Source organism: Macaca nemestrina, chromosome 6 (genome assembly GCF_043159975.1).
Source record: "Macaca nemestrina isolate mMacNem1 chromosome 6, mMacNem.hap1, whole genome shotgun sequence".
Taxonomy (NCBI): domain Eukaryota; kingdom Metazoa; phylum Chordata; class Mammalia; order Primates; family Cercopithecidae; genus Macaca; species Macaca nemestrina.
Genome location: NC_092130.1, coordinates 175,838,980 through 175,866,298, shown reverse-complemented (window position 1 = coordinate 175,866,298; position 27,319 = coordinate 175,838,980). Strand labels below are relative to the sequence as shown.

The following is a 27,319-nucleotide window of genomic DNA, read 5'->3' as shown; positions in this document are numbered from 1 at the left end:
CTCCCTTCGAGCTTTGGGGCCTGCTCTCCTCTGGTACACAGCAGCATTCTGAGGGCTCTCTTCACCTTCATCTCCATTCTGAAGGACCATGTTCACATCTTTCAGTACCCCCTGAGAAAGGATGTCTGGGAAGTAAGTTTGTAGAGACTTTGCAGATTTGAAAATATTTATTGTATAGAATTTTATCTTGGAATTACTTGCCCTTTGTCATTTCAAAGGCTTGCTTTCTAGGTCTCTAGTTTTTAGTGTTGCTATTGAAGTCTGAAGCCATTCTGGCTCCAGATTCTTTGTGTATCACCTGATTCATTTTATTTTGCTCTTGGGATTCTTGTAGGATCTTTGCTTTGTCTCCAGTGGTCAATTTTTTGTTCTTGTTTCATGGTTTGAATCCTGTCTGAGTCCATATTCCAGGCCATTTCAATTAGAAATTTCTAGGTTTGCTTCTGGGAACTGTTCTTGAATACCAATATTTTTATTTTTATTTTTTTATTAGGTCTCCATCTTCGCCTTGTTCTTTATGTGGAACTCTTGTTGTTGGGTATGTGGGGCCTCTTCTGTTGATACCCTATTTGTTTTTATTTATTTTCCTTCTTTCTTATGTCTGGGTTTTTATTTTATTTTCTGGGTCCTTTTTTTTTTTTAACTTTATGGTCAAATATTTTGAGTCTTTGTCATTTTTGCTGTCCTGGTTTTCATTTAGCTATAACAGCATTATTGAAATATAATTTACATATAAAATTCAACCTTTTATTGTATGCAATTCAGTGCAATTCACATCACCACTACATAGTCCTAAAACATTTTCATCCCCCACCTTCCCCAAAGAAACCCTGTATTAATTACTAGTAATTTCCTGTCTTTCCACTCTTCTTCCAGTCTCTGGCAACCACTGGATTACTTTTGGTTCTGTTACAGAAAATTCATATGAATAGATTCTAGAATATACATGGACTTTTGTAACTGGCTTTTTTCACTTAACATAATGTTTCAAGGTTGGTCCATGTTGTAGCATGTATCGTTCGTTTGTTGTCATTGTCAAATAATTCCTGTTGTATGGATATGTGACATTTTGTGAATCAATTCATCCTTTGATGGACATTTAGTTTATGTTCACTTTTTGGCTAGTGTGAATAGTGCTGCTATAAATATCAGTGTGTAAGTTTGCCATGGACTCTGTTTTCAGTTCTCTTGGGTGTATACCTAGGAATGGGATGGTTGGATCGTTGGGTAACTATGTAACATTTTGAGGAACTGCAAAACTAGTTTCTGCAGCAGCTGCCCCATTTTATGTTCCCACCAGCAATGTATGAGGAATGTATTCAGTTTCTCCACATCATCAGCAACACTTGTTATTGTTTTTTAGTTTTAGTTTTTCTAGAGTGTTCATTTTTAAGTTTTTTTTTCAATTTTAAGAGCTCTGAATATTCCTTTCAGAAATAACTTGTTTCACAAATATATTATTTATCTCATCCTTTTAATAAACATTTTTTAAGTTTTCTTTTCAGTTTTTGTTTACTTCGGGTTGCTTTTGCTTGTTTTAACCTCTTTCACATTGCAGGTCTGTCTCATGTTCGGAAATCCTTGCAAAGAGTGAGTAGCGGATACACCGAGGATATGGGGCTTCTGTCTGAATGTCAAGGCAGGCTAGTCTGGTTGGGCCATTTATTGATTGAAGAATATCCAGTGTCATTACCTTTAGATCTTATCTCTAAGAAGGTATTTCCATTCTTCTTCGTAGAAGACAGAAGGACTACACTGTTTGGAAGCCAAATGGAGAGAGACAGGCAGCCAATCTTAGACCACTGTGCTTAGGTTTATTTAATCCCTGTTCTTTTGACATAGTACACCTGCCCCAAGGGGCCGTGGTGTTACAGAGACCTTCAAAAAGCAAACCTCCTTCTGCTGGCTGCGGGGGAGCGATTTCTCTGAGGCATGGTGGATGGTTGGGGATTGGGATTAAATGCTCATGAGAAAGTTTGCAACTAGTGCTTGTTTTAGTTCCATCCCCATTCACCTTCGTCTCAAAAGAACCCATGTTACTGATTCTCAAGCTTGTTGAAGTTTTGCAGTGTAAATGGAGTTGGTTCTCACTTTTCCCCACTGCTGACTTTCTTGGGTGCTAAATCAGCACTCTTGAGTCTGCTTTCTAGTTTCCGTTTGTCTTTTATCCTCTTGTCATCCTTGTTGGTTTTGCCTTTTGAAAAAAAAAATTTTTTTGACTGTAGTTTTAGCTGGTTTTAGGGAGGGAAATAAAAGCAAACGCATGCATCCCCTCTGTCTGACCACAAATCTGGATTAGGGCCCAGTCTAGTCCAGTATGACTTCATCTTAACCTGATCATATCTGTAAAGACCCTATTGCTAAATAAGGTCATTCTGAGATACTACGAGTTAGGACTTCAGCATGTCTTTTGTGGTGCAGGTCATGATTTAACGCTTAACAGATGGTGACCCAACAATTCTGTACCTAGCAAAGTGTTGTTCATGTATGAGAGGTGTTCCTAGTTTACTGCCTCCTTACAGTTTTTAGCAAGGGAAAGGCATCCTACTCATTTTAGTGCAAAAATGGTATAGGCATATCACTTATGAACATAGATGAAAAAAAAAACCTAAGTAGGATATTGGGGAATGGAATCCTCATTGTGTTTAAATAGTGTTAACATAGTATTCGATTACTTTTATCCCCAGGAATGTAAGGCTGCTTTATCATTAGAAAGTCTATTGTAGTTCACTGAAATTAATAAATAAAGGGAGAAAAATACATATTGAAACTAAATAGATGCAGAAATTTATTTGATGAAGTTTGATACCTATACATGAAAATCTTTTAGCAGACTGTGTAGAAGTTTCATAACATGATTAAAGGATATCAACCAATAACCTGGAACAGAGCAAATTTAATTAACTAATTCCAACTTTTAAGACAAAAACACCTGTTATTACTCCTACTATTCAATATTGTGCTGAAACCTTAGTCAGTTCAGGAAAGAGGGCAAATGAAGTGTAAGCATGAGTAAAGGTAGGATAAAATTATCAGTGAATGTTGCAACTAGTCACATAACACATCCAAGAGAATCTACAGCACTGCTGGATTTACTTTGCATATATCGTATTTAGATCTTTTGTGTATATGTTTATAAGTGACATTGCTATAAAATGAGCAGGTTTTACTGTAATCAACAAACAAAAATTAGTAATTACCCACAAGAACCAATTAGGAAATGTAATATAGCAAAAACAACAACATAAATGTAGTACTCATGCTAGTGGTAAAAACAAATTAACCTTGGGTATAAAAGCCAACCAGGATGTAGAAAACATCCTTCAGGAATGCATAGAGGAAAAATAGAAAAAATTATTACTGTACGTGTTTTGATTTTATCATATGCAGCCAAAATGCTCTTCAAATAGTACCACCCATAGTATGAATTTTATTTTCCTTAAATCCTTACCAATATGTTTATTTCAGTCTAGCCTAGTGGACGAAAAGTAAATTTTTGTTGTTTTAGTTTGCATTTCCTGATACGAAAATGGTGGAATACCTTTTTTAAAAAAATGTCTGTTGTCTATTCCAGATTCTTAATCTGGGAATTGACAGTTTATATCCTTTACCTTTTTCAGTGTAAACCTCTGAAATACGTAAGTCTGGTCGAGCAGTACCAACCAGTATTTGGACTTTATTCTCAGGAAAAATAGACTGTCTGACAAAGGAGTGGGCAAGGAAATTCATGGCATGCTGTCTGTAAAGACTGGAAAATGACCTAAACCTCCCTCAACGGCAATTTGATAGATGGAGTACATCCAAAAATATATTTTATATATGCGGTGGCAGTTCTGACAGTTGAAAGTTAAAAACACACTAAGTGATTTTTGACAGATGGTGAGATTACAAGAGAAACTATATATTTGACTTTATTTTAATGTGTAGATGTTTTAACAGATACATAACACAGCTGAGAAGAAAAGGCAGACATTATCATCAAGGGAAATATTACTGTAAATATGAAAATCATTTGGATTATCTAGAAAACTATTGGGATAATCAGTTAAAATTGAACATAGTTTGGATAATTTCAAATTATTACTTGGTGTAATTATTACTTGTGAAAGGCTGTTGTGGTTATGTTTAAAAGTAAGTCCTTATTTCTGAAGTATTTGGTGATGGAAAAAGTAAGTCCTTATTTCTGAAGTATTTAGTGATGGAAAAAGGAGACATTAAAGGAAAGAAGCTAATGAAAAGAAAAAATTAGCTCATTTTAAAATCTTAGGTACATTTATTTCAACAGTGTAATGAGGGATGTTTTCCTTTTGGGTTGATAGCAATAATTTAGAGCCAAATTTGTGGTTGGTCCCTAAAATGTAATATAGATGCATACACACACACACACACACACATATATACACACACACACATATATGTATTTTTTGAGACGGAATCTCACTCTGTCACTGGTGAGATCTGTAGTGGCATAATCTCAGCTCATTGCAACCTCCGCCTCTCAGGATCAAGTGATTCTCCTGCCTCAGCCTCCTGAATTGCTAGGATTACAGGTGCCCGCCACCACACCTGGCTAATTTTTGTATTTTTAGTAGAGACAGGGTTTCACCATGTTGGCCAGGCTGGTCTCGAACTACTGACCTCAGATAATCCGCCTGCCTCGGCCTCCCAAAGTGCTGGGATTACAGGCATGAGCCACTGTGCCCGGCCTAGATCCTTATATATTTTTTCACTTAATCTTAGTCCATTTTAATATTTCTATTCATCTCCCCCATGTTTTTTTTTGTTGTTGTTGTATTTTTTATAATTTATGTATCTTTTGGGGTAGCCTTAAATCCTTTCAGAAACAATACAGGGTAAAGATTGATAATTAATAGCAAACTAAAAATAGTTAATATTTGTTGAGCTCTGTCACGAATTGTACAAAGTAAAAGCATATTTACAACTAACTGCCTTGCTGTTAAAGGAGTACTGTCGTTCAGATAAAGAAACATGTTTAGAGAGAGGCAGCATGGGCTCAGATTGTGCTCTACACAATGTAAGTAATACATTAACATTTCTATGTTTATGTAATTATTAAAATTATTAGATTTGATAAATAATGTTACAGACAATAATTACATTTAAAGTAATTGCATGTGATAAAAACAAACAACTGACTGTGGCTTTTTTTTCTTTCAGAATTTGAATGAATATGTTGAAGCATTAATTACTTTGAAACAAAAAATTATCAATACAGAGTAAGTATATTTGCATGTTGTTTGGCAGAACTTTGTAAACCTGACAAACTGGCTGAAGCAGGCCATGCTTTTAGGCCCCCAGGGCTGGACTGAACACTAGAGTTTCTCCTTTGGAGGCCTACATGGTGCTGATTATAGTAAAATTCCCCTTGAGCTTTGGGACTTGAACCTTTTGTTAGAGGTTCACAGGCCTTTAAAACAAAGCTCATGGGTTAGTAGGAAGTTATTTTTATTAAACTGGACTTTTTAAAAAATCTGTTTTCTATCTTCGAAACCTTCTTAGCTTTACTGCTGGGCCTCAAACCTCCTAACAGTATTTTATAGCCATGGTGGGAGATTTCCTATGTTTTGGTTTTCAGCTTTGTAATAGTCTCATGAATGTATGAGCCAAGATACTACGCAGATCAAAAGGATTTTAAATAAAAGGCTTATATATCAACGTGATGCTTTTGAGAAATTTAAGGTGATATAGTCATTAATTTAGGATACATTTGTTTCAGGAAATCTAGGAAGTCTAGAGGGTGCCTTGCATGGTTTGAAACATAATTTTAACATAGTATATTTTCTAAGTTAAAAGGTAACGTAATTTTTCTTTTCTTTGTTTCAGTAATTTGTTAACAGAATATCAGAAGAAATGTGATGATATCCTTTTACCGGCTTCTTTCGTTGAATTTTGGAACTAACTTATGTATAATTCCTGAAAGAGATGTGAGAATTGTTCGTCATAGGCCTTTTGGAAGATAGTACTTAACAGGTTTCAGCAGGGAGCATGTCTCACAAGCACAGTAAACAGATAGTCCTTTTATTCTTAATCCACGTTTAATGATGAGTTTTAAAAATGAGTAGATTATTTTTCTTGTTGATTCTGATTTTCTTAACGTCTCATAAGCTTTTTAGTGGGTGGGTTTCTCTTAATTTGTACTGAGGATATAACATGTTTTTTAGGTATACGAATAATGTGAAATTGAATGTGATACTTTCTGAATGTTACTTTTGAATCTGCAAGAAGTACAGTATGGGAAATTCAGAATGTTGGGCAATTGACTTGTATCAATTATTTTTGTGATTTACAGGGAAATGTGTGTAAATATATATATCTCTCCAAAATCATTTAGAAATAGTGTTGCTGTATATTCACGAATGCTCTTGGGCAGTCAGAAGACAGTTCTTGGCCTTATAGTCACCATTTGTTCAATAGCCATTTAATGAGCTCAGTTGTGGAGTTAGCATCTGGTCAGCTGTTTTTTTAGCAGTGGGAAAAAGATGTGTGTAATTGATCCTTCCATGTCTTGCAGTGGTGACACCTTGATTTAAATATTTCCTGTAAAAACATAAAGTTTCTCTCATAAAAGTTAACATATGTATTCCTTTAGGGAGTCCCTGAAATTTAGCTTCATATTTGATGTCAGGACAGATTCAGCTGTTCAGCTTTGGCAATAACTTGAGGCCTGCTTCAATATTATTTCTGTCATACCTGAACTTACATGTCATCACCAGTTATTTATTTATTTGTGTTGGTACCATCTGTACTAGTTGATTCTCATGCTGTTATAAAGGACTGCCCGAGACTGGGTAATGTGTAAAGGAAAGAGATTTAATTGATTCAAGAGTTCTGCATGGCTGGGAGGCCTCAGGAAACTTAGAATCATGGCGGAAAGGGAAGCAAACACATCCTTCTTCACATGGTGGCAGGAGAGAGATGTGCAGAGCGAAGTGCGGAAAAGCCCCTTATAAAACCATCAGCTCTCATGAGAACTCACTCATTATCAGGAGAACAGCACGGTGGGGACTGCCCCCATGATCTAATCACCTCCCACAAAGTTCCACCCCAGCACCTGGGGATCACAACTCGGTTTACAATTCAAGATGAGATTTTGGTTGGGGACAGAGCCAGACCATATCATCATCATTTCTAATTTGTGTGAAAATCGTAAAATTAAGAGATATCCTTTAGATTTATTTTTAGTATCTGAATTTTTACATTAAAAAATAAAGGTCATTGGAAATCTCATATGCCTTATTTGTTAAAACCATCAGTCCATTTAACTATACATGCATATTATGGCAGGAATAATACCTTCAATTGTTAGTGAAAGGTGTATGGAAACAATTATTACAACTTTTAGATAGCTAAATAGGGAAATAGATGGGCAGTTCCAGTATTAGGAGAGTATGTGTTCATTATATCATTCCTGGAAAAAATATGCACACTCTTTGAGGTAACTTACACATGAAACCTAGCAGAGAAATAATTGTTTTACTTTTCTAGAGTTTGACCAGAAATATTTTTAAACAGAAATTATGAGAATTCTTTTTTAATGGATAAAACTTTTAATTATTCCTGGATTTCAGAGGTTCATTCTGTGATATGATATTTGGCTTCATTGTCAGCTACAGATAGATACATCAAAAAAAGTTTCACATTTGCTCCATATGCATTTGTTGTACCTCAAATATGCAGTTGTTTGCTCTGCAACTTGAAGTACCAATGTCATAGATTTAACATGGCTTTTAAAAATATAATTTGGTTCCTTTTGCTACTAAAGTAGCAGTACATTTTCCCATTTTTTTCAAGGTAGGAAAGTTATTTCTTCAATAACTGCACTGTGATAATTCAGTATTTCAGCTCTTTTGTGTAATTCTTACTACTTTATTATCACCTCTTTCTAAATGGCAAGAAATGTATTTTATTTCATCAGGTATTTTTTAAATTTTCCTGTTTTGAAAAGATTACTGTAATTTAGGATGAATAAAATATAGTTCTTGACCTTCAGAAACCTTCAGAAGCTTACATTCTAATAGAGTAGGATGCAGACATGTTTTTATGAATATACATGTGCTATATTGTGATATAAATACAGGAATTCCTAGGAGATGAAACAAAAAGGAATTGTTTTTTGCTATCTTAGAATATTTTACTGGCTTTATGAGATGGTAAAATAAGGTTATCAAATTACATAAATTGTAAAAAATGAGAGTTTATGTAGATTTTATGATCTGTTTTCTAATTAAAAAGTATGGTTATGTATGGTTTTTGTAAGCACATAACTTTTTGCTGAAATTATTCTCTGCACTATTTGAAAAATGAAGGACAGGTTTGGGGATTCCGCTATATAGAGAAATCATGGTATTTTCTGTTAGTTGCATATTGCTTTGTCTGTATTCTTTTAATTCTAATCATACATTTATTCACAGAACTCTATTTAGAGAAACGTATTTTTACTTTTGATACATGTTATTATGGTAAATGGAAGTAACTCAGTAAGATGACTTATCGCTGTGTTATAGATCTCATTTTGAATATAGTTTTCTAGTATTTATGATCTTGCCTGTATATATGTTGAACACAAATTATTAAAAATAATTGTAAAATGAGTTTTATCTCCAGACAAGAATCAGAAGATAAAATTCTCAGAGTTTTCTTTAATAAGTTTTACAGCTGCAGTTTGCAAGAAGGTGAGCTAACCTGTTTTCATAGTTTATGATACCACCTATTTGAGTAGTTGATCTGAGATAGACATTTATTAGAGCAGATTTTTAAGCAGCTTTGAGCAAAATGTACATCGGATTGACTCATAATACAGAATGCTGCTTTGATGCTCACAATAAAAGAAGACTTGAGTTTTCCTACTATTAAATTTTTCAAATGAATTTGTTACTAAGGTCTTAAATTACAACTTGGTGCTTCACTTTTCAGTAACTTTTACTGACTGCATTGCCATTGAAGTGAAGCTTATTGCTGTCACATTAACTGTTGTTTACCTGGTTTGCACTATTTAATGTGGTTGTTTATCTTCTGTTACTTTAAACAATTGAAAATAGGCCTACACAAAATTTTGGTAATGTTTCATTCTCTGCTTGGATTCATCACCCAGTAGAAGATGAAACGTGGTTATAAACTAAGCCATAAAATTGCCTGTCACTTGAGTTGAATATATGGTTATTAACTCAAGACTCAAGATTGGAATAGCCAGACTCTCAGCCAGGTTGTTTGGGTGATTTTACTGTAAAGTATTCTTAAGCAAATTAAGAATCTATTTTACTTGTTTCTCACAGGGCTTTTTGGTAGACTTTTATCAAAAATAGATTACTAGGCTGGACGCAGTAGCTCATGCCCATAATCCCACCACTTTGAGAGGCCAAATTATAAGAATAGTAATAGTACTATTTAATAGTATATATTAAATAGTAAATAGTACTATTTAATAGTAAAATTTTTATACTATTAATTTTTTTTTAATTAGCCAGGTGTGGTGGCACATACCTGTAGTCCCAGCTACTTCAGAGGCTGAGGCAGGAATATCATTTAAGCCTGGGAGGTCGAGGCTGCAGTGAGCCGTGTATGTATGTACATACTGTAGTACATACTATATAGTACATACTGTATACTAATATAGTACATACTAATAGTACATACTATACTCCAGCCATTATATTCCAGCCCAGGCAACAGAGTGAGACCCTGACTAACAAAAAAAAAAAAGAAAAGAAAAAAAAAATACTATGCCTAAGAAATAAAGGCAATGTGAAGATCATGTTGGTGTAGAGAGGAATGCATTTAAAAAGATTTTTTCATCCTTTTTTTTTGTTCCAAGTTAGAAATCTGAAATTATAAGCACATATATTTAATAATTCCTTATAGATACTTTTCTGTAATAATGTTAATTCATTGTCTTCAGAGAGAATAGTACTCTGCATCACCAAGTGGAAGAGATGCTTCAAAAAATTTCTCCCCTGCAGAAATGTCAGGAAGAGCTGGGATCTTTAAAAGCAGAGCTAGAAGAGAAAAAGGTACCAATAATAATTTTCTGTAAAGATTTATGGTCAATGAATTAGGATCGGCTTATTCAGTGTAATTGGGACAAGGGGGCTTTGATGTGTTCAAGGAGATAAAGGCTAGTCAGGAGTCAGTGTGTTACCAGCTTTAGAGAACACTGAACTAACTGCTTAGTAGCTTAGTCTTTACAGTGATTATTAGCTCTGCAATACTGTGTTAGTTGCTTATGCTTTTTGAGAGGGTCAGCAGAGGACACTTCTAGCTGTGAATTTGTGTGGTTTTATGTGTTCTGCATTAATTGATTTGTATACCTTTGTTTTTTGCTTAAATGTAAAATAACATGCAAAAATTCGAACTTGAAATGTAAAGGAATTGTTGTATATAAGAGAGAGGGAGCCCAAGACAATTTTATTTCTTAAGTAGCTCTGGCCTAGCTCTGGAGAGCCCAGTGGTGAATGAAGTGTGTAGGGCTTCTGCTGTGGTATGAGTTAAGGTGTCCTTTAAAGAACCTACTCTCATAATTCATAAACTAGTCAGTATTTTAAGCAATGTCTGTATACTTCTGTAACCTTAACAGCTTTGTTTGGTCCTTTTTAAAAAAATCTCTTATTTCTGTTTTTTGACAATCATGTGTAGTCTCTTGTGGTTTGTCATTGTGAGAGGTACACAAAAATGAGTCTTTCAATAATGCTTTTATAAGTAAGCTTCAGGGTAGGGGTTACTTCTTTGAGGGCGTGTTTGATTTCTTTGGGTGATACTTATTAAGCTGAGATGGAGCATTGGGAGAAGATGCCCACTTCAGAAACAAAAATCTGATACATATATCCTTTCATGGACGCTCTTCTTCTTTTCAAAGTCAGGTTGCAGTAACACAGTTTGTTAAAAATGCTATAAACTCACTTTTCTATGTAAATTGTTGTTTACTCCCTACACGAATCTTAGAATTCATAGGTTTTACAGATAAAAACATTAAAGTCCATAGATTTAAGTGGCATGAGCCAAGTAGCAGCCACCTGGAATGATCGTCACTTCTTAACCTCTTCTCTCTAGGCACTTCTCACAGTGGTGTGTGTACCTCTAGAGAGTGTTCCTCAAATTGTGCTATTTTAGTGGTGACATGTAGCTGTCTGAGGTCTTATGTGCTTTAATAGTACATACTTATTTTTCTCTTTATATAGAAATTCTTACTATATGTGTAACTATGCTGTCAAAGTTAAACAGAAACAATCACAGTGTTCAATGATCTCTATTCTGGTTATATAATCTTTTCAGCCTTATTTGAAAAGAAGCATGAACATTGGAGTCAGACCTTAATAATAACCCTCATTAGTCGTTCAGTCACTGTCTTTGGAAGAATAAGTCAGCCTGTCAAACCCTCAGATTCCTCATTTGTAAAAAAGGAATAATGAAGCTGTTGAGATTAAAGAAATCTCTCAGAGCTGTTGAGATTGAAGAAATGTATATGTATCATACCCCACTAGAACTCTCAATAGCAGTGTCTTTACCATTTTATAGTAGCTGTCAGGGTGTATATATCAGTATTCACAGATTTTCCCCAGCTATCTTTAAGTATAATTATTTGTTTTATATTTTTCTGTAGCAATACCATTAGCTAAATTTATTATGCTCTAATATTTCTTCAGGATAATATTGAATTTTAATTAATTGAGGCAAAAATATTAGCTGTTTGATATTTAAACCAATTATGAAGATTTAGAATTACAATAAAATTAGTATATTGTTTTTAAGTATTATACCTTTTGATTGTATTGTTAGTCATATGTCATCTATTAAGAATCTGGTTACCTCTATTAAAATATTCAGTGAATTGTACTTTGGTTTTCTGCCTGATATCTGTTTATTTGGTTAATAGCTTATCAGAGTCAAAGCAAGTTATGACCAATGGTCAGTGACTTTCATTTTGACAATATCTGTTTTTTTTTTTTTTTTTTTTTTTTAAGAGTTCTTTAAAGTTGTATCAGGATACTCATCAGGAATATGCTCGTGTAAAGGAAGAATGCTTGAAGAGTGATGCTCAGTAAGTAGTTATTAAATTACTACAGAAATAGCGTTTCATTTTTGAAAATACATAATTCTTAAGTCAATAGTGTTTTTTTTTTTTTTTTTTTTTTTTACAGTCTTTGGATTTCTTGGCCATAATTAGCTGCATGGTCTTGAACTAGTTAGTCTCTCAACCTTGGTTTCCACATGTGTAAACGGGAAGTTATATCTACTTTGAAGGGTCATAAGGAACATTAAATAAATAGTCATATGTTAAAGGGCTGCACAAAGAAATAACTCCATAAAGGTGTTTGTCTCTATGTATATGCGTTATAGATGCATGCACATGTGTCTGTGTGTGTCTAAAGGTGTTTATGTATATAATGCATTGTATATGCATTCACAACGTGTCTGTGTGTCAGAACATAGTGACCCACCCCTTGCTTTGTACCAGTGCTTTAACCAATAGCATGTGGAATGGGTGTCTTTGTTCATAAAAAGGGCTGTTCAAAAGCATCCCATTGATCATTGAGGTTCATACTGTAGTCAGGTTTATTCACAACAAATGTGAGCTATACATAAAGCAATTGAATGTAGATGTAATGAAGCAGTGACTCTAGAGAGTTACCCACCTTCTCAGACTCTCAGAAATCCATCTGAAAACAAGTGCAGCTCTCCAGCCACTTCTTCCCGTACAGTGGTGCTGTGACCACTGTTAACACCATGCATGCTCCTGAAGAGTGACCTTAACTCATTAGACTCTGGACTGACTCTTAGAGAACACTTAGACACTTCAGCTAGGCTCATGAATGTTGTCACTGCGGTTCAGGAAAGGTCCCAGATGTACTCATGGCAGAAACTCGACAGGCCCATGGCATGTGTTTCTGGTGGAAAGGACAGAAGTTGTTAATCCACTGTAAAGATATTTCACACTAAATAGTATATTATTCTCTCTTAGGATACTAGTTCAGACTGAAAATTTGTTGTACAAATATTAGTAATTTAAAAAATATGTGCCACAAATTATAAGAGCGTATTTTTTCCTATTCCACTGTTTCTTGGCATTTAACTTATACAATTTCATTATTAGGAAGAAGAAACTAGAAGCTAAAGTGAAGAAGCTGCAAGGTAAGTGGCACTATTGTTACCTGAAGTTTTTGGTCAGTACAAAAAATCATTGGTAACTGTATGAGAAGGTACTTCTTGATCAAATAGTTGAATTGTTGTGGTTTTGGATGGTACCTCCATGGATGACTGCATCAAGGGGTCTGTTAGAGAGAAGTGTGAATACTACTCTCAATTACCATATCGTAACGTAGAGATGGAATGTGGCAAACCTCTGAAATGTTACTGCACTCAAAATAATAGCAGGCCATACTTTTGCTACAAAAAGCAGTAATGAAAATTTAATTTGGAAAGTTGAATCTCATGGGGCTTTTTCATTTTTTCTTAATGAAATAAGTGGCTGGTAGAAAGGGTGGCTACTTTTAGTACCAAGAAACTGGTGTGTTTAGATAGTTACAACACACATACAGAGATTTCCATGACATTTTGTACATTAGGGATTGTCCGGTTTGTACCTGATCCTCTCCCATGCCCTACCCTCTTGTTGGGGGTTCTAGCCTACAGTGAGTAGGTACGAATGCAGAGGGACTATGTGAGAATCTAAGTGCTGACATTTCAGCTAATAACCTTTCAGGAATTGGTAGGAATTGAACTCAAGATCTTTTTATTTGCTTTTTCCTCCCTTCATTGTGTGGTTAGGACACAGACCTAATACCAAGTAGAGACAAAGGGGCTTTGCCAGATGGGACATCTTAGCTGCTGTGGGTTTCTGACCCATTGCCTTGCTAGTGCTCTACTTCAGAGATGGTTTATTTTCATTTAGGGTGTGAAGTAAGAATTTGAATTTAGTTGCGTCAGGGCACATATAATAATAGTTGCTGAAAGTATTTCTAGTCACTAATTTATCTTGATTGAACCAAATTTTTTGGACTTAAACTCTATGAATATTTTGGTAACAATTTTTCCTCTGATTTGATTATTGCACTAACACTGACAATTTGGCAGTATGAATGATATTTTGTGTTCTGTTTTTTTTTTTTTTAATTTATTTATTATTATTATACTTTAAGTTGTAGGGTACATGTGCATAACGTGCAGGTTTGTTACATATGTATACTTGTGCCATGTTGGTGTGCTGCACCCATCAACTCGTCATTTACATCAGGTATAACTCCCAGTGCAATCCCTCCCCCTTCCCCCCTCCCCATTATAGGCCCCGGTGTGTGATGTTCCCCTTCCTGAGTCCAAGTGATCTCATTGTTCAGTTCCCACCTATGAGTGAGAACATGCGGTGTTTGGTTTTCTGTTCTTGTGATAGTTTGCTAAGAATGATGGTTTCCAGCTGCATCCATGTCCCTACAAAGGACACAAACTCATCCTTTTTGATGGCTGCATAGTATTCCATGGTGTATATGTGCCATATTTTCTTAATCCAATCTGTCACTGATGGACATTTGGGTTGATTCCAAGTCTTTGCTATTGTGAATAGTGCTGCAATAAACATACGTGTGCATGTGTCTTTATAGCAGCATAATTTATAATCCTTTGGGTATATACCCAGTAATGGGATGGCCGGGTCATATGGTACATCTAGTTCTAGATCCTTGAGGAATCGCCATACTGTTTTCCATAATGGTTGAACTAGTTTACAATCCCACCAACAGTGTAAAAGTGTTCCTATTTCTCCACATCCTCTCCAGCACCTGTTGTTTCCTGACTTTTTAATGATCGCCATTCTAACTGGTGTGAGATGGTATCTCATTGTGGTTTTGATTTGCATTTCTCTGATGGCCAGTGATGATGAGCATTTTTTCATGTGTCTGTTGGCTGTATGAATGTCTTCTTTTGAGAAATGTCTGTTCATATCCTTTGCCCACTTTTTGATAGGGTTGTTTGTTTTTTTCTTGTAAATTTGTTTGAGTTCTTTGTAGGTTCTGGATATTAGCCCTTTGTCAGATGAGTAGATTGCAAAAATTTTCTCCCATTCTGTAGGTTGCCTGTTCACTCTGATGGTAGTTTCTTTTGCTGTGCAGAAGCTCTTTAGTTTAATGAGATCCCATTTGTCAATTTTTGCTTTTGCTGCTGTTGCTTTTGGTGTTTTAGACATGAAGTCTTTGCCCATGCCTATGTCCTGAATGGTACTACCTAGGTTTTCCTCTAGGATTTTTATGGTATTAGGTCTAACATTTAAGTCTCTAATCCATCTTGAATTAATTTTCGTATAAGGAGTAAGGAAAGGATCCAGTTTCAGCTTTCTACTTATGGCTAGCCAATTTTCCCAGCACCATTTATTAAATAGGGAATCCTTTCCCCATTTCTTGTTTCTCTCAGGTTTGTCAAAGATCAGATGGCTGTAGATGTGTGGTATTATTTCTGAGGACTCTGTTCTGTTCCATTGGTCTATATCTCTGTTTTGGTACCAGTACCATGCTGTTTTGGTTACTGTAGCCTTGTAGTATAGTTTGAAGTCAGGTAGCGTGATGCCTCCAGCTTTGTTCTTTTGACTTAGGATTGTCTTGGAGATGCGGGCTCTTTTTTGGTTCCATATGAACTTTAAAGCAGTTTTTTCCAATTCTGTGAAGAAACTCATTGGTAGCTTGATGGGGATGGCATTGAATCTATAAATTACATTGGGCAGTATGGCCATTTTCACGATATTGATTCTTCCTATCCATGAGCATGGTATGTTCTTCCATTTGTTTGTGTCCTTTTTGATTTCACTGAGCAGTGGTTTGTAGTTCTCCTTGAAGAGGTCCTTTACATCCCTTGTAAGTTGGATTCCTAGGTATTTTATTCTCTTTGAAGCAATTGTGAATGGAAGTTCATTCCTGATTTGGCTCTCTGTTTGTTTGTTACTGGTGTATAAGAATGCTTGTGATTTTTGCACATTAATTTTGTATCCTGAGACTTTGCTGAAGTTGCTTATCAGCTTAAGGAGATTTTGGGCTGAGACAATGGGGTTTTCTAAATATACAATCATGTCATCTGCAAACAGGGACAATTTGACTTCTTCTTTTCCTAACTGAATACCCTTGATTTCTTTCTCTTGCCTAATTGCCCTAGCCAGAACTTCCAACACTATGTTGAATAGGAGTGGTGAGAGAGGGCATCCCTGTCTTGTGCCAGTTTTCAAAGGGAATTTTTCCAGTTTTTGCCCATTCAGTATGATATTGGCTGTTGGGTTTGTCATAAATAGCTCTTATTATTTTGAGGTACGTTCCATCAATACCGAATTTATTGAGCGTTTTTAGCATGAAGGGCTGTTGAATTTTGTCAAAAGCCTTTTCTGCATCTATTGAGATAATCATGTGGTTCTTGTCTTTGGTTCTGTTTATATGCTGGATTATGTTTATTGATTTGCGAATGTTGAACCAGCCTTGCATCCCAGGGATGAAGCCCACTTGATCATGGTGGATAAGCTTTTTGATGTGTTGCTGAATCCGGTTTGCCAGTATTTTATTGAGGACTTTTGCATCGATGTTCATCAGGGATATTGGTCTGAAATTCTCTTTTTTTGTTGTGTCTCTGCCAGGCTTTGGTATCAGGATGATGTTGGCCTCATAAAATGAGTTAGGGAGGATTCCCTCTTTTTCTATTGATTGGAATAGTTTCAGAAGGAATGGTACCAACTCCTCCTTGTACCTGTGGTAGAATTCAGCTGTGAATCCATCTGGTCCTGGACTTTTTTTGGTTGGTAGGCTATTAATTATTGCCTCAATTTCAGAGCCTGCTATTGGTCTATTCAGGGATTCAACTTCTTCCTGGTTTAGTCTTGGAAGAGTGTAAGTGTCCAGGAAATTATCCATTTCTTCTAGATTTTCCAGTTTATTTGCGTAGAGGTGTTTATAGTATTCTCTGATGGTAGTTTGTATTTCTGTGGGGTCGGTGGTGATATCCCCTTTATCATTTTTAATTGCATCGATTTGATTCCTCTCTCTTTTCTTCTTTATTAGTCTTGCTAGTGGTCTGTCAATTTTGTTGATCTTTTCAAAAAACCAACTCCTGGATTCATTGATTTTTTGGAGAGTTTTTTGTGTCTCTATCTCCTTCAGTTCTGCTCTGATCTTAGTTATTTCTTGCCTTCTGCTAGCTTTCGAATGTGTTTGCTCTTGCTTCTCTAGTTCTTTTAATTGCGATGTTAGAATGTCAATTTTAGATCTTTCCTGCTTTCTCTTGTGGGCATTTAGTGCTATAAATTTCCCTCTACACACTGCTTTAAATGTGTCCCAGAGATTCTGGTATGTTGTATCTTTGTTCTCATTGGTTTCAAAGAACATCTTTATTTCTGCCTTCATTTCGTTATGTACCCAGTAGTCATTCAGGAGCAGGTTATTCAGTTTCCATGTAGTTGAGTGGTTTTGATTGAGTTTCTTAGTCCTGAGTTCTAGTTTGATTGCACTGTGGTCTGAGAGACAGTTTGTTATAATTTCTGTTCTTGTACATTTGCTGAGGAGTGCTTTACTTCCAATTACGTGGTCAATTTTGGAGTAAGTACGATGTGGTGCTGAGAAGAATGTATATTCTGTTGATTTGGGGTGGAGAGTTCTATAGATGTCTATTAGGTCTGCTTGCTGCAGAGATGAGTTCAATTCCTGGATATCCTTGTTAACTTTCTGTCTCGTTGATCTGTCTAATGTTGACAGTGGAGTGTTGAAGTCTCCCATTATTATTGTATGGGAGTCTAAGTCTCTTTGTAAGTCTCTAAGGACTTGCTTTATGAATCTGGGTGCTCCTGTATTGGATGCATATATATTCAGGATAGTTAGCTCTTCCTGTTGAATTGATCCCTTTACCATTATGTAATGGCCTTCTTTGTCTCTTTTGATCTTTGATGGTTTAAAGTCTGTTTTATCAGAGACTAGTATTGCAACCCCCGCTTTTTTTTGTTCTCCATTTGCTTGGTAAATCTTCCTCCATCCCTTTATTTTGAGCCTATGTATGTCTCTGCGTGTGAGATGGGTCTCCTGAATACAGCAGACTGATGGGTCTTGACTCTTTATCCAGTTTGCCAGTCTGTGTCTTTTAATTGGAGCATTTAGTCCATTTACATTTAAGGTTAAGATTGTTATGTGTGAACTTGATCCTGTCATTATGATATTAACTGGTTATTTTGCTCGTTAGTTGATGCAGCTTCTTCCTAGCCTCGATGGTCTTTACATTTTGGCATGTTTTTGCAATGGCTGGTACCGGTTGTTCCTTTCCATGTTGAGTGCTTCCTTCAGGGTCTCTTGTAAGGCAGGCCTAGTGGTGACAAAATCTCTAAGCATTTGCTTATCTGTAAAGGATTTTATTTCTCCTTCACTTATGAAACTTAGTTTGGCTGGATATGAAATTCTGGGTTTAAAATTCTTTTCTTTAAGAATGTTGAATATTGGCCCCTACTCTCTTCTGGCTTGTAGAGTTTCTGCCGAGAGATCTGCTGTTAGTCTGATGGGCTTCCCTTTGTGGGTAACCCGACCTTTCTCTCTGGCTGCCCTTAAGATTTTTTCCTTCATTTCAACTTTGGTGAATCTGGCAATTATGTGTCTTGGAGTTGCTCTTCTCGAGGAGTATCTTTGTGGCGTTCTCTGTATTTCCTGGATTTGAATGTTGGCCTGCCCTACTAGGTTGGGGAAGTTCTCCTGGATGATATCCTGAAGACTGTTTTCCAACTTGGTTCCATTTTCCCCCTCACTCTCAGGCACCCCAATCAGACGTAGATTTGGTCTTTTTGCATAATCCCATACTTCTTGCAGGCTTTGTTCATTTCTTTTTCTTCTTTTTTCTTTTGGTTTCTCTTCTCGCTTCATTTCATTCATTTGATCCTCAATCGCAGATACTCTTTCTTCCAGTTGATCGAGTCGGTTACTGAAGCTTGTGCATTTGTCACGTATTTCTCGTGTCATGGTTTTCATCTCTTTCATTTCGTTTATGACCTTCTCTGCATTAATTACTCTAGCCATCAATTCTTCCACTTTTTTTCAAGATTTTTAGTTTCTTTGCGCTGGGTACGTAATTCCTCCTTTAGCTCTGATAAATTTGATGGACTGAAGCCTTCTTCTCTCATCTCGTCAAAGTCATTCTCCGTCCAGCTTTGATCCGTTGCTGGAGATGAGCTGCGCTCCTTTGCCGGGGGAGATGCGCTCTTATTTTTTGAATTTCCAGCTTTTCTGCCCTGCTTTTTCCCCATCTTTGTGGTTTTATCTGCCTCTGGTCTTTGATGATGGTGATGTACTGATGGGGTTTTGGTGTAGGTGTCCTTCCTGTTTGATAGTTTTCCTTCTAACAGTCAGGACCCTCAGCTGTAGGTCTGTTGGAGATTGCTTGAGGTCCACTCCAGACCCTGTTTGCTTGGGTATCAGCAGCAGAGGCTGCAGAAGATAGAATATTTCTGAACAGCGAGTGTACCTGTCTGATTCTTGCTTTGGAAGCTTCCTCTCAGGGGTGTACTCCACCCTGTGAGGTGTGGGGTGTCAGACTGCCCCTAGTGGGGGATGTCTCCCAGTTAGGCTACTCAGGGGTCAGGGACCCACTTGAGCAGGGAGTCTGTCCCTTCTCAGATCTCAACCTCCGTGTTGGGAGATCCACTGCTCTCTTCAAAGCTGTCAGACAGAGTCGTTTGCGTCTGCAGAGGTTTAGGCTGTGTTTGTTATTGCCCTGTCCCCAGAGGTGGAGTCTACAGAGACAGGCAGATTTCCTTGAGCTGCTGTGAGCTCCACCCAGTTCGAGCTTCCCAGCAGCTTTGTTTACCTACTTAAGCCTCAGCAATGGCGGGCGCCCCTCCCCCAGCCTCGCTGCTGCCTTGCCGGTAGATCACAGACTGCTGTGCTAGCAATGAGGGAGGCTCCGTGGGTGTGGGACCCTCCCGGCCAGGTGTGGGATATGATCTCCTGGTGTGCCTGTTTGCTTAAAGCGCAGTATTGGGGTGGGAGTTACCTGATTTTCCAGGTGTTTTGTGTCTCAGTTCCCCTGGCTAGGAAAAGGGATTCCCTTCCCCCTTGCGCTTCCCAGGTGAGGCAATGCCTCGCCCTGCTTCACCTCTCGCTGGTCGCTGGTCGGGCTGCAGCAGCTGACCAGCACTGATCTTCCGGCACTCCCCAGTGAGATGAACCCAGTACCTCAGTTGAAAATGCAGAAATCACGGGTCTTCTGTGTCGCTCGCGCTGGGAGTTGGAGACTGGAGCTGTTCCTATTTGGCCATCTTGCTCTGCCTCCCATCCACCGATATTTTGTGTTCTAAGTGTTGACATCTCTTGTAAGAATGTGGAGATAAGTTTTGTCTATTGTATTTAAACAATTTTTTTTCTTAAATTTTTAAACTTTTTAATTTTTTATTTATTTTATTTTATTTTTTGAGATAGGGTCTCACTCTGTTGCCCAGGCTGGACAGGTGGTGCGATCTCGGCTTACTGCAACCTCTGCCTTCCGAGTTTTAAGAGTTTCTCCCACCTCAGCCTCCTGAGCATCTGGGATTACACGCACCACCAAACCTAGCTAATTTTTGTATTTTTTGGTACAGATGGGCTTTCACCATGTTGGCCAGACTGGTCTTGAACTCCTGACTTCAAGGGATCTGCCCGCCTCAGCTTCCCAAAGTGCTGGGATTACATGTGTGAACCATGCACCCAGCCACATTTTTTATTTAAAAAGAAATTTTTTTTGAGACGAAATCTCGCTCTGTCTCCTAGACTGGAGTGCAGTGGGGTGATCTCGGCTCTCTATAACCTCTGCCTCCTGGGTTCAAGTGATTCTCCTGCCTTAGCCTCCTGAGTAGCTGGGCCTATGGGGCATGTGCCACCACATCCGGCTAATTTTTTTATATTTGTGGTAGACATGGGGTTTCACCATGTTGAGCCAACGCGCCTGGCCCACTTCTTGTGGTTTTTAGAGACAGGTCTCACTGTTGCCTAGACTGGAGTGCAGTGGCAAAATCATAGCTCACTGTAACTCTGCCTTAAAGCGATCCTCCAGCCTCAGCCTCCAGAGTGATGGGACTGTAAGTGTGTGCTACCACACCTGGCTAATTTTTAAATTTTTTGTAGAGATAGGGTTGCCCAGGCTGGTCTTGAACTCCTTGGCTTGAGTGCTTCTTCTGCCTCAGCCTCCCAAAGTGCTGATATTACAGGCGTGAGCCACTGTGCCCAGCCAAGGAAATTATTATTATTTTTCTGAGACGGGGTCTCACTCTGTCACCTAAGCCGGAGTACAGTGGCACAGTCATGGCTTACTGCAGTCTCAGCCTCCCAGACTCAGGTGATTATTCCATCTCCTGAGTAGCTGGGAACTACAGGTGTGCACCACCACATCTGACTAATTTTTTGTAGAGACAGAGTTTCACTGTGTTGCCCAGGCTGGTCTTGAACTCCTGGGCTCCAGAGACCTGCTCAGCCTCCCAAAGAGCTGGTATCATAGTTGTGAGCCACTGCAAGGAAATGTTTTTAAAGAAATCTGAAGTGCCAATAAGACTATATATGCAGGTTTTAGAACAGACTTTCTGTGAAGCAAAATGTCGCCTTTATTTTTCATGTATAATATTTTTTTCTAGTAAAAATTATCAATGTGACTTAATAAAGATTACTGAGTAAAAATACCCATACTTGTTAGAGGAGTCAGGAGAGGATTGTTAGTGAAGTGTTTCATGGGATTTTAGTTAGTAATTGTATATGAGCGTATTTATGTAAAGTCAATACTGGTCAGATTCTTAATAGTATGTCTGGACCATTTGAGGCTTCAGAACCAGAAATCAGAATGAAGGATTACCTAAAATAGATCTCTAATAAAGAGATCTATTACCTAAAAATGGATCTCTAATAAAGGTCCTAGGGATTATGTTTAGCTAACTTGTTGAAGGGAATTCCAGGGAAGAATAACCATATTTGTAATAAGCATTGAGAAGATCGCCTCTCCCCTCCCTAATAAAGACACTATATTCTGAGATAAAATCGCATTTCTAAAATTTCTAAGACTTCAGGGTTGCCAGTGATTGAAATGGGAGGGCAACTCCCTTTTATGCCTTGAATTCTTCCCTAACTGGGGATTGGGATTGCTGTGCCTGGTTTGGAAAGGATTCTTAAGGCCCATGCTAGTTCTGTGGTTTAAATGACAGTTAAAGAAAAAAGTGTATTGCATTCAGCCCCGATGATAAAATATTGAAGGAGCAATGGCTTTTTACAAAATTTATTTCAAAGTTTTAAGAAATGAGAAAAACTTGTAATAGATAAAATTTTGAGTATTTTATTAACCACAGTAGTAAAGTTAGTAAATTATTTTTCTCTCCCTGTTGCTTCATTGGACTTAAATAAAGAGGCTGCCGTCAAGCAAACTCAGGACTTCAAGCAACTGAGAAATGAAAAGAAAATACTTGAAAAGGAATTTAAGAAGACACAGGTACTAGATGAAAGCAGCGTACACACACCTTAAATATGTGGTTCCAGGGCCTCTGTAGTGTCTCTGTGTTGTAACTCACGTAGAAGTCAGACACGAGGCCCCCTGGCAAAAACAGTCCCAGCTGCCTGTTAAGTTGCACCTGTTTTACATTTGGTCTGGAATGGCTGCACTTCTTGTTCAGCATAAACACTATTAATGTTTTGTTTTCACAGGAAAGGCTTGACGAATTTTCTAAGCAGAAAAATGAAAAGGGTGAGTATTCAGTTAATGCTTACATAAATTTCTTTTTGATATGTAGTATTTTATTAACCATTTTTTCTCCATGTTTTTAGAGTTGAGACATATCGGAACACAAATTTCAAGTGATTCATATGGAAGCATAGATAAAAGTGAGTATATTGCAACTTTTGTTTTAGTATTGTGTATTACTCTTAGTGGGTTGTGAGGCTGTGTTTTGCTCCTACATATAATTGTGAAAGTGCCAGGGCTTAGTAGATGTTTCGTTTTAGTAGAAGTCATGTATTATTGTGTCTTCGTTAGATCCATATATAATCAGCTTATTGTCTTATAAAATAATACAGTGAATAAAAGAGTCAAAAATCAATATTGTTTGGGATAGGAAAACTAGTTGGAGATATAATATCTGCTCTTTTCGATTAATGAATACAGATTTTCTCTCTGGATTATAATTTATTAAATTAATTTATTAAATTTCCTAGGTACCAATTATATAAGAAAATGTTAAAGTCAGGCAGGAAAACTGTAGAGTTCAAGCCTTATAGTATATTATATAGTAAAGCCCTATAGTATAGACAGAAAAGTTTAGGGAAGGCCCACAATTGCAAAGAAAAGTGGTGGTCATGGAACAAGGGAATGTAATACAAATGTGGACACACTGCGTTACTTAGTGCCACGTCTCATAGGTGAGAAGCATAACTCTAGAGGTGAGAAATGAGAATTTTCACTTCAGTCCTTCCATTTGTTGTGTGACTCTGCCATTTACTTTCCGTTTTTGTATTTTCATTTTCCTTTTAAAAATGGAAATAGGAATTTGAATTTCTGCTCTACCTCAGAGGTTTTTTGTGGGGATGCATTTAAAATGTTTAATTAGTAAATAATGGTATTTCATCTCACTAATGTGTAATTTTTTTCTCCAAGTGGAAATGATTAAAAACATTTAAATTGTGTGCAGGTATGTGGTATCTCTTAGAAGTCACCTTTACCTTTTTTTCTTTAATTTTTAAAAAAATTCATAGTACAAGTTCATGTTTTCCTTGGTGTAAGGCTTTAACAGTTCCCGCCTTTCAGCTCCCTGGGCATTGATTGCTCACCTACCACTATCACTAGATATGATTCCATGAGCTTTTGACTAGATTCTTGTTCTCTTGTGTATGGAAAATGAGACTTTAAGTAATAATTATTGCTGAAAGAAATAGAAGACTTGACAACATTCGCTTTCCTGTTCAGTAGTCAGCGGTTGAATGGAATTATCTTCGTGTTTGGACTGACGGATTTGTTACAATTCAGCTCTTCCCAAGCCTTACTGTTCAAAGCAGAAGCCTTCTGTCCTCTTTCTGTCGCTGCCCTATCCCTGCGTTCTGTTGTATTTGTTTCAAATAACTTACTACTCTCTCAAGTAAAATTGTCTTACATTTTGTTTCTATCTACCCTCTTAATCAGGGCAGGGATAGTGTCTGTTGTATATTTTACTTTTCCCAAATACATACAGTTTTTGGGAATCTGCTGGTTATTTAGCTGTGGACCTTGATGGGTTTATCCTTACTTCTTAAGTGTATTGTTAACACTAATACCTGACTTATGGAAAAGATTTGCAAAGTAAGCACCAGAGTATTAGATTGACTTCACTTTATAAAAAAAGGCTGTCTGAGTGCCACTTTGCCTTTCTTCTCTTTCAAATTCCAACAAAAATTTTCGACCAGAAAAAAAAAAAAAAAAACCAGAAACAGCAGCAGCTCCTGGATAGTTACAAAGATTACCATCAGTAGAAGAAATGAGGAAGATGCACAGCAGATAGTATCAATTGGTGATGAAACCCGCAATTGCAGAGAAAATAGCAGCTCTCACAAAGTAAGTTTTCATTGCAGAAGCTGCGAGTTTTCCCAAATCAGAGGTGGCAGGGAGTGGGAGAAGGAGCAGGACATTAGCATTTTGCCAGGTAATTGATTAAAGGGTGAAAAGAATGCCACCCTTCTGGTTTTCAAAAATTGTTTCTGGCCTTTGCTCATGAACTGTGGCGCCAGTTTAGTTTTCTAAAGTTTTAGCTATGACATTGGAGCTCCTCAGAGTGGGTGTGGATATCACAAAATCGGGTAATTATGGCTGCTTTAAGGGCTAGCTCCTTCTATTCCCAGAAAATAAGGTGTTTATATACTCCATGTAAACCCTCACAACTGCATCCACTTTCCACTGCTTCCTCTGCAAGGCGGGGTCCCACAGATTTGTGAAATGAGAATCTACATTTACTGCGAAAGGAATAGCGCTAAAAATGTAGGCTGAAGAAATATACTTTGTCTGCCAAAGATGTTCTGCCTAAACGCTTATCTAAAACTTAGAGAAAAAGCAGTGAGAAAAAAGAGAAAAGCAACAGATGCGAGAAGACTGAGAGAAACTCTTTAGTTATGAATGAGAAGGAAATGCTGAAAACTGATGGCATTTCCTTTAGAGAAAGTCTAAGAACATGTCCATAGGCTGCTGCTATGAAATTGAACCAGCTGTGGATCTTGAAAATTAAAAATCCAATTGCATAAATAAAATAAACCCAGTAGAAAGGTGGAAATACTGGATGGACAAATAAAATATCAATTAAGTTGATCCTAGAGACTGAATCCTAGGCAGTTGAGAACATCGTACAAAGGGACAAACAAATGAAAGATACTAGAGAAAATAACAAGATTTGGAGGACAAAGCCAGATGTCTCAATATGCATCTGCTAGGACTTCTCAGAGGGGAGAACAGAACCATAAGGAGAGAAGGTGATCAAGACATGACAGAAGGAAACTTTCCTGAGCAGAAAACAAATGGAATATTCATATTCATAGGGGCCACTAAGTGTTGAGCATGATTTTTGTATGCAGTCTCCATCTCTGACACTTTCATAAGAAATACCTAAAATTAGATGAAACTGACTGAATATTAGAGGGATGGATAAAAATTTTCCAAGCAATGCTGACATTAAAGCAGTCATATAAGGCAAAAAAAATAATAAAAGCTTAGAAATGAATTTACATGATTGAAATGTTGATTAAAAGTATAGTTTGCCAAGAAGATACCACTAGTATGTACCTAAGAGTGTGAAACGATGTCAAGCAATACTCTTGGAAATCTAGGGGGACTGGCCACATCTGTTTTTGTCATGAGAGACTTCAATATGTTTTTTAGAAAGAGAGAGCAAAAGCAGACAAGGGATGGAATTGGAATCACAGTTCCAAATGGATAATTTATATACAACTCTTTGTTAACCACACACCTGGAGTTCGTTAAAATACTTTTCAAACATGTATAAAAGTTGACTAGTAAGTAAACAACAAAAAATACCGACAATTTAATATGGGCTTTTAATAAAAATCCCCCTCCCCCTGCAAAAACAAAACCTGCAAAACTTACCTAGTAACTCAACTCACATAAACACACACAAAAAAACCTCTCTTGGGTAACAGAGAAGACAAGAACTGAAATACTAAACTGTTCTGAAAGTAAACAGTAGGGCAATCCTTCACTGTTCAAAGGAATCTGTTATGGCCTTACGTGATACATTGTCACTTTAGAAAATAAATACAGAGAATGAACTGTTTAAATGAAGGAAAAAAATGATGAAAATGCAAACTTAATGAAATAGGATACAAAGCAATTGATTTAGTAGAATTAAATCTGATAGCTGGTTCTTTGTAATGCTGATGAAACCGACATCTCTTTGGTAAACTTTGATTAAACAAACAAAAAAATAGCAGCACCAGGATTGAGAAAGCATTAAAACTACAGTAGAGAAATTTTTTAATTCACAAGTTCATATTCAGATGTGAAAATATAAGTAGAATGGTCCATTTTCTAGGAAAACATGCTCAAATTGATTCAGAACAATTGCTGCAAACTTAAAATAACCAGGAAGAAATTTTTAAGAATAGTTAAAGATCTAACAGCATAATAAATCCAGATAGTTTATAGGTGAGCTTTGTAAACATTAATTGAAAAACTAGTGTCTCTATTATTAATTTTTTTGTTTCAGAACTTAGAAAATAAGGAATGTTTCCATTTTATTCTCTTAGGCTAGCATAATGCTGTACCAAAAGCAAATAGCATGCACACATATTCTCAAGACTCAGGACTCTTCTGTTGTTAGTATAGCTGCAAAAATACTAAGTAAAATTTTAAGAAATTAAATCCACACAGAATTTAGAGTACAGACAAATTATGCTTGAAGATTTATCTCAGGAATACTACATCTGGGTCAGAGAATGTTGGGATCATCTCAATTCAGCACCTAGTCCCAATTTCAAAAAATTGATGAGGTAGTAGAAAAAAAAATTTAACTTGAGAAAGGTGGAACATTCAAAGTATAGTTATTACTGTCAAAAACAAGGCAAGCATGCTTTTTGTTAGTTCCATTTTTTTTTTCTTTGTACTGGAGGCCTGAACCAGTGCAACAGAATAAATGCAGAAGAGTGGGAGCTGTGAATACTAATAAAGGAAAGTAGAAATTGTCATTATTTCAGATGATATTACTAATGTAGAGAATTCAAAAGACTCAACTACAGTTGGAATTAGAAGTAATAGAGCTTGGTAAAGTGCTGGCATATACAATGAGCATATACATTGTTCCGTTATTAACCTGTTAGAAAAGGAATGGAATAAGAAC

At 36.8% G+C, this 27,319-nt stretch overlaps 1 protein-coding gene across 1 annotated transcript in view; it reads left to right on the top strand.

The window, feature by feature from the left end:
• Positions 1-27,319, top strand: part of LOC105489456 (interactor of little elongation complex ELL subunit 1) — a 72,805-nt gene that overhangs the window by 7,469 nt on the left and 38,017 nt on the right. Inside the window, exons 2-10 of the mRNA XM_011754289.3 lie at positions 5,179-5,237; positions 5,845-5,879; positions 8,675-8,693; positions 9,917-10,028; positions 11,976-12,052; positions 13,106-13,143; positions 22,364-22,446; positions 22,659-22,698; positions 22,779-22,835. Of these exons, the coding sequence (XP_011752591.2) occupies positions 5,179-5,237; positions 5,845-5,879; positions 8,675-8,693; positions 9,917-10,028; positions 11,976-12,052; positions 13,106-13,143; positions 22,364-22,446; positions 22,659-22,698; positions 22,779-22,835 (520 nt within the window). The remainder of the gene's footprint in view (positions 1-5,178; positions 5,238-5,844; positions 5,880-8,674; positions 8,694-9,916; positions 10,029-11,975; positions 12,053-13,105; positions 13,144-22,363; positions 22,447-22,658; positions 22,699-22,778; positions 22,836-27,319) is intronic.